Below are 13,434 nucleotides of genomic sequence, written 5' to 3' on the forward strand. Positions count from 1 at the left end.
GTCCAGACGACCTGCAGCGGGATCCTGTTCGTGACGCCAATTTCTGTGGTGGAAATTTTTCCATAAAGAAGCAGATGAGAGAGTTGTCCTTTTTGTGCGATTTATTGAAATAATAAAGAAAGGATAAAATAAAAATAATGGGGAAAGCAAATAAAAAGCATGGATGTTGATCGTGCACATCAACAAACCAAAAACCAGCTGGGGAGATCAGTGCACACACCACGAAGGTGTGATGCAAAGAGCCCACGATCCTCAAGTTGCTTCTGCCTTTTAACCTTTTTCCCTGGACCTGGTGGAATCTCCTTATCACACTGTGGGTGAAGATGTTCATATTACACAGGGAATAAACAAGGCTACAGCCTTGGGTCTGGTGAGGCATCAGACAGAAAGGAGCCAGAGCCCAGGGTTAAAAGGCAGACTCAGGCCATGAACAATCGGTCACCTTGAGAGGGAGATAGATTGTCTGTCTGAGAATGCTCAGTTCTGGGTCTAATCAACAAGTACAGAATGCATGGTCACTATGCAGAGTCAGAAATGAACCCAAAAGCATTAAAGTACAATTTTTCCATTACAGTTTCCTGTTAATGTCATTTGTTTTTTGTTAATGTCATAATTTTTTCTGTTAATGTTGTTGTGTTTCCTGTTAATGTTGTTGTGTTTTTTGTTAATTTCAACGTGTTTCCTGTTTATATTGTTGTGTTTCTTGTTTTGCTGAAACCAGGACAATACACAGTCCTCAAGTTCATCACTAACTTTCTGGGTTCCTCCTCCTTCTAACCACTTTCTGCTTGCACCTGTGTCCACCTTTGCAGAAATAAGATTCTCATATTGACTCGTCTAATCTAATCTAATTTTAAAGGCAATTTCAAATGACTGTTTTGGCAGCATTTTGTACAGTAGAATATAGTAGTAGTAGTAGTAGGTAAAAAATTGCCAAGGTAAACTCCACTGCTTTTTTAAAAATGAGAAATATTTTAGTTTCTAAAAAAACAACGTATTCAGGAGGTGTTGGGGTGTATAGGACCGGATAATATTTTCCTGAGTCCCATTTGAAGCCCGTCTACCATTAAAACTACTTGCCGCATCCCCTCATTTATTATAGATGGGCAGCTAAAAAGAGACTCAGCGGCTATAAGAGACTTAGCGTCTATTGGAGCATATGCTGTACTTATAGTGTATATTTATACCGCATATGCGATATTTATATGGTATATGAGAGTAAACTTCTCATAGGTGGCCTCTTAATTTTATTTTTTAAATAATTTAAAGGCATTTATCATATTCCATTGATTTCACCATTATGTGTATATTACATACATACAGTATATAAGGAGGAACACAGACTTAAGTTTAACTACTGTATATGCAAATCATGTACAGAACATACATTAGTTCATGTGTGAAGGAAGAAATATTATTGCTTTGTTGTTTGTTAATACTTAGTTCAAGCCACACCTTTATTGATAGGCTTGTTCTTTTTGTCTCCTCAGTTTCTTTTCTCATTTGTGATCATTGTGTTTATTCATTTATTTTTTATTAAAGATTTTTTTGTTATGTGTCTGAAACTCTCTATACTTGTGCGCTTGGGTTTAGCGCTATTGAAATATCTGCAGCATGGAACTGTGGATATTACCTTTCCTCCTGAATTTTGTTTACTTTTGTTTTTGCAATGTTGAATGGAGTCAGTTTAGGTCACATTTTAAACACACCTTAGACTTTGTTTCTGTTTTTGTAGCCCATCATGTGAAAGGCTAGACTTTCAATGTATATTAGATTATCTAAATTTTTGTTTTATTGTATGACTTACACACCCACACAACACATACTATTTTTTTCCTTCCCAGGTGAGAGCAAATAAAAATGTATAAAAGTAAATGAAATTACTGAACATAAACCACAGACCAAACTAAAACAAAACTACTTTATGTTTTGGAATTGGCTCGACCCATTATTGCTTTCTTGGTGTTTCTCTCTGGTCTCAGTAGGATTATATAACATTTGGGTCCAAACAGCGCCACCAGCAGACCAAAGCTTGAAGCCAGAATGGCAAACACCTCCACAGCATCAGCATATTTACCAGGGGAGTTGACATAAGCAGGAACAAAGGCCACCCACACAGCACAGAAGATCAACATGCTGAACGTAATGAATTTGGCCTCATTGAAGTTGTCTGGAAGATTTCGTGCCATAAAGGCTAATAAGAAGCTGAGGACGGCCAGTAAACTAATATAGCCCAGCAACACTGCAAAGCCAATTGTGGACCCAACTACACACTCATAAACTATTTTGTCATTATAGTATTGAGTGTTTTTATGGGGAGCTGGAGAGGCAGAGATAAGCCAGGATGTGCATATTGCTCCCTGAACAGAAGTAAGAACCAGAACTGTTCCTCTCTGCTGCACAGCTCCAAACCACTTCAGACTGGCTCCACCTCCTGGCTTAGAGGCCTTAAACACAGCAAGAACCACCATGGTTTTAACCAGGATGCATGAGACACAAAGCACGAAACTTATCCCAAATGCTGCATGTCTCAGCTGACATGTCCACAGTCTGGGTTGTCCAATGAATAGAAGTGAACAAAGGAAGCAGAATTTCAGTGAAACCAGAAGCAGAAAACTCAGTTCGGAGTTGTTGGCGCGTACCATGGGTGTGCTGCGATGATGGATAAAGATGCCTACAACAAGAGCACAGATAAACGTGCCCAGCAATGAGGCACTTGTTAAGCAGATGCCCAGAGGCTCGTTGTAGGAGAGGAACTCTGTTTTCTTTGGAACACATTGGTCACGTTGGAGATTGGACCAGAAATCCTCTGGACAGCTGATGCAGTCCATGGAATCTGACAGAAAAAGGAATATATATATTTCTTAACAGACACTGGAGAAGTGTTGTTTACTTTTGCCTAGATTGATGCTCCCTAATTTTTACGAATACTGTAGAACTACAGTAATTAAACCACTTGAACATACTTTAGTATCATAGTAGCTCTCATATTGTAGATCGTATCGAGTGATTATTGCACTTCTGGTTGGATGATAAACTGAATTGCCCTGTACTTATACGTAATAACAATGAAGATGGATGTAATTTAATGTACTCTAATCTAATACCAACCTGTTAAATTGCTGATCTTTCCCTCAGAACATGGAATGCAGTCAAAGCAACACACTGGTCGCCCCTTTTTCCTCGCTACTCGAGTACCTGGTAGGCAGCTCTCGCTGCAGATAGACTGGGGCGGCTGCAGGAATTGTTGTATTTATTGTTGCGGACTATATTTGAGTTAGACAACACATTTAAATAATTAGTTATACTAACCTGTTTAGATTCAAAGTTCCAGAAAATTATATCTTCGAGAAGTATAAGCTCTTCACCCTGGGCAGACTCTTTCACCTCACCTACATTCTGAATCTTTGCTCTTCCATCTTGGAGCCACAGCCAATTCATAACGTCATATATTGGTAGTGCATCACCATTCTCATCAAAAGACACTTCATCTCCAAATGGTGTGGTGAAGTTCACTTTGTCCAAATAATACACCAGCTTAATCGAAAGAAAGCAACAAACATCCAGTAAAATGCATAGCAATCAATTATTTTATATTCTGAAAGTATTTATAAACATATCTTCGCTGCAATTAAAAGCACATTGATAATCTGTATTTGCTTCACTGTGAAGTTTGAACCTAAAAGTTAAATGACTGATCAGAAGGATTTGAATAAAAAAAAAAAGTTTCATCTAAGTACAGTGGTTATATATGGAGACAAACAGGTGGAGTGTAGTTATCCCACCTGCCACGGTTCCAGACTTTGCAAACTGGCACAGCTGCTTCCACTGAACGGCCCTTCTCCTGGCTTACATCGCAACATGTCGTCGAGGGCATACGCTAGCGCATACACAGCCTTGTACACGTTGTACTCTGGCCTTAGGTTTGAAACATCAAATAACTCACTTTTTACACTATTCAGATCTTCTCGGCCTGTGCAAAGGGCTCCGCCGTCTTCTACCCAACCATTTGGAGCTGGAGCAAATCTGCACTGAAATATATCCTCCCAGAACTGAGTTACCTAAAAAGTAAACAGAATAAATATATGGATGCAAGAATCTGTAACTCAGAGCTACTATTACTAGGATTGCATTATGAAACAATACTCACAATACTATTCCCATAGCTGTTGTGGTGTTGGTCAGGGTGTACGCTTAGAAGGAAATTTTTAAACCCTGTTATTTCTCCGCGACGAATGGCAATGCCCAATGTGCCAGCCAGGTATGGCATGAACTCGGGTGTCTGGAGCACATCGACTGATGTCCATGCCTCACTGGCCATCCACTGCAGGCCTGTCACTTTCTGTTTCACTACCTGCACATTGCAACATTTTTAGAACAAGACCATGAATTTGCAAATAATATTGCATGTTGAGTCTAACCTCCTCCATGAGTCGATAAATGTGGATTTCATGTGCAAACACCATGACCACACGAGCAGTGGATTTTTTCATTACTTCCACAATCCTGGTACACTCAACTGGGTCACTGCCCCAAGGCAAAACCTCTATGTAGGCCAGACAGCCTGCGCCAGTTTTAGCCAAGTCCAACTGGAAGGAGCGTGCAACATTTAGACCATAGTCATCATTACTGACCAGCAGTCCTACCCAGGTCCAGCCAAAGTGTTTTAGGATCTGAATCATCGCACGCACCTGGTGTGGTAGACATATGTTCAGGTTAATACTTTAGATTTATAGTTATGCATTATTCAAATTTCACAATTGTCACAAAATACAATTTTGTTGCACTTAATGTTTCACCTGGAAAGCATCACTTGGAATTGTTCTGAAGAAGGATGGAAACCTCTGTCGATTACTCAGGCAGGAACACGTGGCAAAATGACTGACCTAAAAAAATGCATGGTACAGGCTATTTACCCACATGTCAGCCTATCAAACACACAGAAAAGACACCAACGCTCACCATAGGTAATCTGAATAAACCCAACACGTTGGAAGATGCAATAGAGAACGTTGAGTATGAGTCACCAACAATCCCAAGAACTGGAGTGGCACCAATGCAGTTTCCTTGAAGCAGAAACTGTTCCTCTTGACCACTGGCCAGCACCAAAGCAGCACGGAAGCCAATCACAAGTGCGCCACAGTTATCGTAGAGATTATATCCCAAGGTCACATTAGAGAGAAGGTTGGAGTTTCTATTTATTTCCTCCACTGCAAAGACCATAGTCATGGCATGCCTGTATCCCTGGTTATCAAAGCTTAAACACAAAAAGTAAAACCACATAAAACAAACACCCAGCTCGGCAATTTCCATACAGCTGTATTTCAAACTTGTAGAAATGTAAAAAAAATATAATTAGGACACTTTTTTCAAAACCTGATGTATACAGAAAACAGACAGCAAACTTTATGGTACTGTACATGTACTGCTTAAATCTTTCTTGTATGTCACACATGACTTACCCAGTGCAGGTTGGCTGACGTGGCTCGGATGTGAACGTCCACTCGGGAAAGACAGAGGTGTAGTGGACCTCAAACAAGCCACCTAGGTTTACGTCTCCAGCCTTGGACAGCCCATTGAGATGGAACTGTTTCCACACGTTGCAAGAGAGTGAAGCAGAGGAAGATGCAGATGATAAAAGAGAAGAGAAGAAAGAGGAGAACAGAATCAGCAGCAGACAGATACAGAAGCATATGTATAAAAATCCCCCCATAACTGTCGTCATTCCTTCAACTCTTGTTATGAACCTGATGCAAGCTAATTTAAGTTTATATGCAGGTTATGTCATTGTCCTTTTCATGATTGGCTTCCAAGTCTGTCACACCGCCCTTCAGGGTCCAGCTAGTACCTCAGACAGGAAATGACAGACAGACATTGTTCATTCAGTAGGTAAATGAAAATATATGAATACATTTATCCAGGACAGTCTGTGCTGCTGGATGGAGCAGCTTAGCAATAATACAGCACTATCAAAATAATAATAATAAGAGTTATTGAGACCTAATATAGTATTTATGTTAGTTGTATTCAAAGTCAAATGTCTCGTTTAACAAGTTTTTTTTTTATTTGATTATTTTGTTCTGTTTAGGTTTGAGTTTGCTGAACTAAATACACACATGCTTGAGTGCCAGAAGCTGAACCTGGATCTGAACTTCATTTACTGGTGTAGAGCCATTTTCAGGGCCGGCTTTGGACATAAGTGAACTAGGTGGTTGCCTATACTGTAAAACCAAACAGTTCTACTACAGTATTTTATCAAGATTGAGGGCGCTATACTTAAACACTGTCAAAAAGTTAATGGAACTCATAGCTATTAATGTCTTCTACCTACAATGAACCTACTTAAAATTTTTTGGTGCTCAGACATTTTACGTAAAGTAAATTTCCTCATAGTTTTTGAGTGTCCACCTTTTTCATCAGGAAATGCCATTATTAAGTGGCAGCAGTGTGAGTGCAAGTGGCAGTGTGAGATACTGTGTTTCATTCCCGGGGGCATTGCAGTCTGTTGTTTTAAGCTATTGCTTACTTAAAAATTATTTTATTTTTCATTAACTTAAATATTTTAAAGAGTTTGAGTTTTGTGATTGGGTTTTACAGTGTAGGGCACCACCTGCTTTAGGGGCTGGGCAGCTGGGCGTTGCTCCAAGTCTTCAGAAAAAAAAACATTATTGTTGTGTTGCGGTGGGTAGCACCATCGCCTCACAGCAAGAAGGTTCTGGGTTCGATTCCCGGAGGCGGCCCAGGTGCCTTTCTGTGTGGAGTTTGCACGTTCTCCCCGTGTTTGCGTGGGTTCTCTCCGGGTTCTCCGGCTTCCTCCCACAGTTCAAAGACGTGCATTAGGTTGATTGGCCTCTCTTGTAGGTGTGAATGGTTGTCTGTCTATGTGTTGCCCTGCGATGGACTGGCGACCCGTCCAGGGTGTACCCTGCCTCTCGCCCATAGTCAGCTGGGTTAGGCTCCAGCACCCCCGTGACCCCGCATTAGGAAATAAGCGGTTTAGAAAATGGATGGATGGATGGAGTTTTGTGATTGGGTTTTACAGTGTAGGGCACCACCTGCTTTAGGGGCTGGGCAGCTGGGCGCTGCTCCAAGCCTTCAGAAAAAAAAAACATTATTGTTGTGGTGCGGTGGGTAGCACCATCGCCTCACAGCAAGAAGGTTCTGGGTTTGATTCCCGGAAGAGGCGCCTGGTGCCTTTATGTGTGGAGTTTCTGGATTCCTCCCACAGTCCAAAAAATCCAAAGACGTGCATTAGGTTGATTGGCCTCTCTCGTAGGTGTGAACGGTTGTATGTCTCTGTGTTGCTCTGTGGTGGACTGGCGACCCCTACACGGTGTACCCTGGCTCTCTGGGTTAGGCTCCAGCACCCCTGCGACACCGCATATGGGAATAAACGGCTTGGAAAATGGATGGATGTTTGCCATGTATACAGCATGGCGGGGGAGCAATTGTGGGCAAATTGCCTAGGACACCAAAATGGCTAGGGCCGGCACTGGTCGTTCTATCTCTTACCAATCACTTCAGATCACTTCCATATCTTCAAATAAATCAAACTTGACCTTTTCACATCCAACAATCCCAATGATCACACAAGTTTCAGTTTTTTTTTCCTTTATGTGCCTTGTGCAGCTGAGTCTATGTGATCTTAGTGATATAAAAAAAATGAAGTATACAGGTTTCATTGTATTTAAATAAAAGAAGCCAATCTTGTTTTCTGATAGTGCTCCATAGTGATGACATTGTAATTGTAATCATAAAAAGTGACCTGATAACTGTCAAATGGCTTGGAAAGAAGATTTATGAAGCATTTTACTATCATAGTGTAACAGGTAGTAAGTATAAATTTTGTAAGTAAGTAAACCAATCCTCTTATGGCTGATGTGCTTGTCAGCTGATGTACAATAAAAAAGATGGATGCTTATTTCCCAATAGATATATAAAGCTGTGAACGAGAAGCACATATTCATAAACCTCAACGATGGAGCTATCATCTCTGTTCATTTGTCTGAGACTCACTCTGGGTTTGATTCAGATTAACACACTTCCTGTCTTGAATGATATAGGGAATACTATGGCACTAAGGGCAGGACAGACAGAGCCTGAAGCTGGTTCTGCCTTTGGTGTTTCAGCTGAGGCTTCAGCTGTAAAGTGTAAACTGAAGGGTAATGTTCGTCTGCCTGCATTTTCAGTGGATGGTGACTACATTATTGGGGGTGTTTTTTCTATTCACCACTACACAAACATAGTGGAGCTCGACTATACCACCATGCCTGAGCAACTGAGGTGCATAGGGAGGTTAGTATAAATGAGAAGACTTAATATTGTGTGGTCAGTTGTTTTCATAGAAAACATATTTTGCATATTTTTTTGTACAGTCCCTATATCTAAAGATATGTCAACAATGAATAAATTTCCATCTGCAGAATTGACACACGTGAATTATGGATCTCACGTGCCATGATCTTCGCTATAGAGGAGATTAACAACAGCAGAAAGCTGCTTCCAGGCATCAGGCTTGGTTATCAGATCCACGACTCCTGTGCCTCAGTAACCATTGCAGTGGAAGTGGCCTTGCAGCTTTCAAACAGACTGGATCCTGTGTTCTACACTGGCAGCAACTGTTCACAGTCTGGTATGATGATAGCTGTTGTTGGTGAGTCTGGGTCAACGCCATCCATCAGCATGTCGCGCATCATCGGGTCCTTTAACATTCCTCAAGTACTTATTTCATATTTTTGTTAAACTGTGTTTTAAACATACTTATGCTGTCCATTTTTTTCTGCAATCCTAAAGTACACTGTGTTGTTTTCTGTAGGTGAGCCACTTTGCCACTTGTGCATGTTTGTCCAATAAGCAGCAGTTCCCCAGTTTCTTCAGAACAATCCCCAGTGATAAGTTTCAAGCCTATGCACTCGCCAAGTTGGTGAAGCAGTTTGGCTGGACTTGGATTGGTGCTGTCCGATCAGACTCAGACTATGGGAATTATGGCATGGCAGCTTTCCTGAATGAAGCTCACAAAGAGGGGATCTGTGTGGAATACTCTGAATCTTTATACCGTACCTATCCAAGTAGCAGGATAAAGAAAGTGGCTGATGTCATTCGCAGGTTTTGTTCTACAAATGTTCTGCCTACAAAACAACAAAGCAAAATTATTAACATGTAGTCAAAGCAAAAATTAGAGGAACATGCATCTTGTCTCCTTTGTAATTTTGGTGTATTTCTCTGCATTATGGCTAGCTATATATAAATATTCCCTGAATATTTAGGTACATCACAGTGTAATGTCTCTCTAGGTCAACAGCTATGGTTGTTGTAGCCTTTGCAGCCTCCGGAGACTTAAAGATTCTGCTGCAGGAGCTGTCTCATGAACCTTCCCCACCCAGACAGTGGATTGGCAGTGAGGCCTGGTTAACGGACCCAGACATGATAAAGTTCAGGTTCTGTGCTGGAGCCATTGGGTTTGGTGTTCCACGATCTGTCATCCTAGGTTTTCCAGATTTCTTGTTAGATCTCTCTCCCAGTAAAGTGGCAGCTTCTCCAATGCTGACTGAGTTCTGGCAGGATGCCTTCAACTGCACACTGGAAAAAAGTGAGCAAAAGGCTTGCAAATGATGTGGCCACAACTGATTTATCCACAGCTTCAGGAATGACTGAATAACACTACATGTATATTAGATTATAGAAGCTGATCTGTATTCCTTTGAGACACAATAAACAAAATGATTGGCAAAATATACTTTTGTATAAACGTGACAGATATTTTCTTTATAGCTTTCATTTTATACTTTCCAAAATACAAAAACAATACAACTGATTATTATTATGTGTAAATTAATTTATGGGTAATAAATTCTGTCAATTATTATATTAATTCTGATGATTTCAGGTGCTGCCAAAAATTTGTGTTATGGACTTGAGGACAAACAAAAGCTTCAAAGCTTGCTTACTGACACATCTCAGCTCCGAATTACTAACATGGTGTATAAGGCTGTTTATGCAATAGCTCATGCCATTCATGATGTTGTTTGTCAGGAGATTAATTCTACGACTCAGTGTGACAAACTCACCAAGATTGATACCAAACAGGTTTATTGGAATAAATAAATTATTATTATAGAACTAATTATTCAAATTATTTAATTATCTTTATCACTGTCACAGGTTCTCACTCAGCTGAAAAAAGTCAACTTCTCCCAAAATGGTTATCATGTATCGTTTGATGTCAACGGGGATCCTGTGGCCATGTATGAGCTGGTTAACTGGCAGAAAAGTAAGAGTGGCAGCCTTGAGATGGTGACAGTAGGATACTATGATGCTTCACTGCCAGAGGGCCAAGAGTTCCACATCTACCAGAACCTCACCTGGATGGAGGACAGGACAGAGGTAAAATGGCGTATGTTACCATCGCACCAGCAGTGTAGCAAAGTGTCATATGTGTTTGGTCATTCTGTTAGGTGCCTTTATCAGTGTGCACTGACAGCTGTCCTCCAGGAACTTATAAATTGCTGCAGAAAAGAAAACCTGTCTGTTGTTATGACTGTGCCCCATGTCCTGAGGGAGAGATTAGCAACACCACAGGTAAAATAACATGTTTAACATGCATAACTACAGCATCACATGACTGTTAAAAGGTTTCTTTCACTTTTAGATTCACGCAATTGTTTCCTTTGCCCAAAAGAGTTCTGGCCTAATGCAGAGAGAGACACTTGTTTACCGAAGCCTGTGGAGTTTCTCTCTTACAACGAGGTTCTAGGAATCATCTTGGCTACATTCTCCGTTGGTGGAGCTTGTCTGGCTGTTATAACAGCAACTGTGTTCTTCCGTCACAGAACCTCCCCCATAGTCAGAGCCAACAACTCTGAGCTGAGCTTCCTGCTGCTCTTTTCTTTGACTCTGTGCTTCTTATGCTCATTAGCTTTCATTGGCGCCCCCTCAGAGTGGTCCTGCATACTGAGACACACAGTGTTTGGCATCACCTTCGTCCTCTGCATCTCTTGTGTTCTGGGGAAAACTCTAGTTGTGTTGATGGCCTTCAAAGCAACACTACCAGGCAGCAATGTCATGAAGTGGTTTGGTCCTCCACAGCAGAGAATGACTGTGGTGTCTTTCACATCCATCCAAGTTTTAATCTGCACTGTGTGGTTAATTCTTAATCCTCCTTTTCCCATCAAAAACCTCTCAACGTACAAAGACAGAATCATCCTGGAGTGTGCATTGGGTTCAGCAATTGGGTTCTGGGCTGTGCTGGGCTACATAGGCCTGCTTGCTGTGTTTTGCTTTGTGTTGGCTGTTCTAGCCCGAAAACTACCTGATAATTTCAACGAAGCCAAGTTCATCACCTTCAGCATGCTGATATTCTGTGCAGTCTGGATCACTTTCATTCCAGCTTATGTCAGTTCTCCTGGGAAATTTACTGTGGCTGTGGAGATATTTGCTATTCTGGCCTCTAGTTTTGGATTAATACTGTGTATATTTGCTCCAAAGTGTTTTATCATATTGTTTAAACCAGAGAAGAACATGAAGAAAATTTTATTGAATAAAACATTAACATTTAATTCTAGGGTTCATAGTTCATAGTTCACAAACATACCATAATGTAGTATACAGGATAATCAATAGAAATACTGTAATACAATAATTGAAAATAAAGCTGTTTACCATTTTGTTTGGTAGCATGTTTTTGTCACGTTTTGTCTAATTTCTCAAAGCGATAGATCATGGACAGAGTGAGAAAGGTGGAAAACAGTGGAAAGGAAAAACTTTATATCTAACAGGTAAAAAACATCCAGCAGAACCAGGCTGAATGTGGAAGGCCATGTGCTTCGACCGGTTGGGGTGAGGGGAGAGAGAGAAAAGCACATCAACAGTAACAATCAACAACAGAGCACAGGCAGGATGGTTGAACCAGGGACTGGACACAGGCAGGGTGGCTCGATCCACAGCTGCCCATCACAGACACATAGTCCCATGACACCTGTAGGTGAGGATAGAGTGCGGGGGGGGGGGGCAAGGTTAGTTAAACAATAACACTCGTCCAGGAATCTGGGGGCTCCTTCCGGGGGGGCCAGTAGATGGAGCCTTCCCATTGATGGCTCTGTCTGTTGGACCCCTCGGAGAATCTCTCAAAGTTCCTCATACTTAGCCACATACAAATATATTTAGGGCCGGGGGTGGGCTCTTTCACTGGGGCCTGGGGCTGAGGCCAGTTGTGGCCTCACCCCCTGGCCCTGGTGGAGAGATCACCACCCAGTTTTAACTGCAAAAAGACATTTAGGGTGAGGGGGGGCACTGTCCGGGTGACACACCATCAGCCAGCGGTTGTGCTCCTGGAGGTGTCACCCACCTTCAGTGCACTTTAGTTCCACACACTCACGTCCAAGCTGGGTTGCAGGGTTCTGGGGTGCCTTTTCCGCTGCCCTCTGCTTCTCCCGGGTTGGGGGAGTTGGGTGGGGCACGGGAGGAGCTGCGGTCCCTGCCTGGGGCCACATGGACGGCAGGCTGGAGACCTACCCTCCCCACGAATGTGATCAAGCAAATGGTGTGGGTGCGAGAACGTATCTGAGAGTGCATTGGTTCACGTATGATTGACTAGTATGTTGTGAGAGAGTTTATGGTGTGTGTGTGTTGATGAGATGATGTGTGTTGTACGTGTGGGTGGATGTATTGTTTGTGTGAGTTTGTATGTGTGTGGTGCGGTTGGAATGTGGGGGGTCTGGTTTTCTGCCCGGGGTACGATGATTGTCTGCCTGGGTGGTCTCTTTTCTGCTGACCCCCACCAATTGCTGGCCTTGTGCTGTAGGCCGCTGTGGTGCCAGGGGATGAGGTCGGGCCGATGGGGTAGGCCCCGCTCCGCACGTGTAGGGGTGGTGGACTGGGGGCGGGCCCCACTCTGGGTGCAGGGGCATCTCCTGGTGGGCTCCCTGCGGGCCGTGGGTCCTCGGGCTCTACTCTTTCAGGCCGCCGACCCTCTCACCGGGGGGAGTGTTTGCCCCTGGTTCTCATGGGGCGGACAGCGTTGACCCACGGTGGCCCACTCTGACCTCGGGTGCTGCCTCTGTGGCTGCTGCAGCTCTGCCTGGGGGGCTCTGTGAGGGTGGCTTGGGTCGCAACACCTGCCCTCCTGGAACTGAAGGTGTGTGGGCTCCCTGGCTGCTGGGATTCTTTCCTCTGCTTGATGGATGGGCGGAGTGGCCGAGCCCCTTGCATCACCCTGGCTTCCACAAGTGGCATTGTTCATGCACCAACGTCTGCCTCACCCTTTGGGTAAATAATACTAAGCTACAGCCTTACTAACCTTGTAGTGGGACACTTTCCAAATCCAACTGTAAGTATTACTGATACTTATCACTACCAATATCAATAATGTGTGAATGTGGAAATTGTGGTGTTGTATGTCATGATTTTTATTAAGTAGTATGGGATATGTATAACAAT

General features: G+C 42.6%; 2 protein-coding genes across 2 annotated transcripts; one reads left to right on the top strand and one right to left on the bottom strand.

Moving 5' to 3' along the window:
• Positions 1-1,414: 1,414 nt before the first annotated feature.
• On the bottom strand, positions 1,415-5,713 carry LOC114868000 (extracellular calcium-sensing receptor-like). Its single transcript, XM_029171242.2, has 9 exons — positions 5,463-5,713; positions 4,963-5,257; positions 4,800-4,886; positions 4,422-4,691; positions 4,151-4,354; positions 3,786-4,061; positions 3,313-3,537; positions 3,112-3,235; positions 1,415-2,836 (listed from the first exon to the last, which is right to left on the bottom strand). The coding sequence occupies exons 1-9, from the start codon at positions 5,711-5,713 to the stop codon at positions 1,923-1,925; spliced, it is 2,646 nt and encodes an 881-aa protein (XP_029027075.1). The 3' UTR covers positions 1,415-1,922.
• Positions 5,714-8,251: 2,538 nt separating this feature from the next.
• On the top strand, positions 8,252-11,577 carry LOC114868194 (extracellular calcium-sensing receptor-like). The gene is made up of 8 exons (XM_029171637.1): positions 8,252-8,295; positions 8,424-8,718; positions 8,816-9,105; positions 9,294-9,589; positions 9,887-10,086; positions 10,162-10,383; positions 10,455-10,578; positions 10,649-11,577. The coding sequence occupies exons 1-8, from the start codon at positions 8,267-8,269 to the stop codon at positions 11,575-11,577; spliced, it is 2,385 nt and encodes a 794-aa protein (XP_029027470.1). The 5' UTR covers positions 8,252-8,266.
• Positions 11,578-13,434: the final 1,857 nt, after the last annotated feature.

This window comes from Betta splendens, chromosome 13 (genome assembly GCF_900634795.4).
Source record: "Betta splendens chromosome 13, fBetSpl5.4, whole genome shotgun sequence".
Classification (NCBI taxonomy): domain Eukaryota; kingdom Metazoa; phylum Chordata; class Actinopteri; order Anabantiformes; family Osphronemidae; genus Betta; species Betta splendens.

Bases quoted from the DNA above. Each gene is read 5' to 3' on its own strand.
- LOC114868000 (XM_029171242.2), bottom strand. From the start codon at position 5,713: ATGGGGGGATTTTTATACATATGCTTCTGTATCTGTCTGCTGCTGATT. The intron at 3,236-3,312 runs GTTAGTATAACT...CAATTCCTGCAG, and splicing joins GGAACTTTGAATCTAAACAG to CCGCCCCAGTCTATCTGCAG. The intron at 2,837-3,111 runs GTTGGTATTAGA...TTTTTCTGTCAG, and splicing joins AAAGATCAGCAATTTAACAG to ATTCCATGGACTGCATCAGC.
- LOC114868194 (XM_029171637.1), top strand. From the start codon at position 8,267: ATGCCTGAGCAACTGAGGTGCATAGGGAG. The intron at 10,087-10,161 runs GTTTATTGGAAT...TCACTGTCACAG, and splicing joins CCAAGATTGATACCAAACAG to GTTCTCACTCAGCTGAAAAA. The intron at 10,384-10,454 runs GTAAAATGGCGT...TCATTCTGTTAG, and splicing joins GGATGGAGGACAGGACAGAG to GTGCCTTTATCAGTGTGCAC.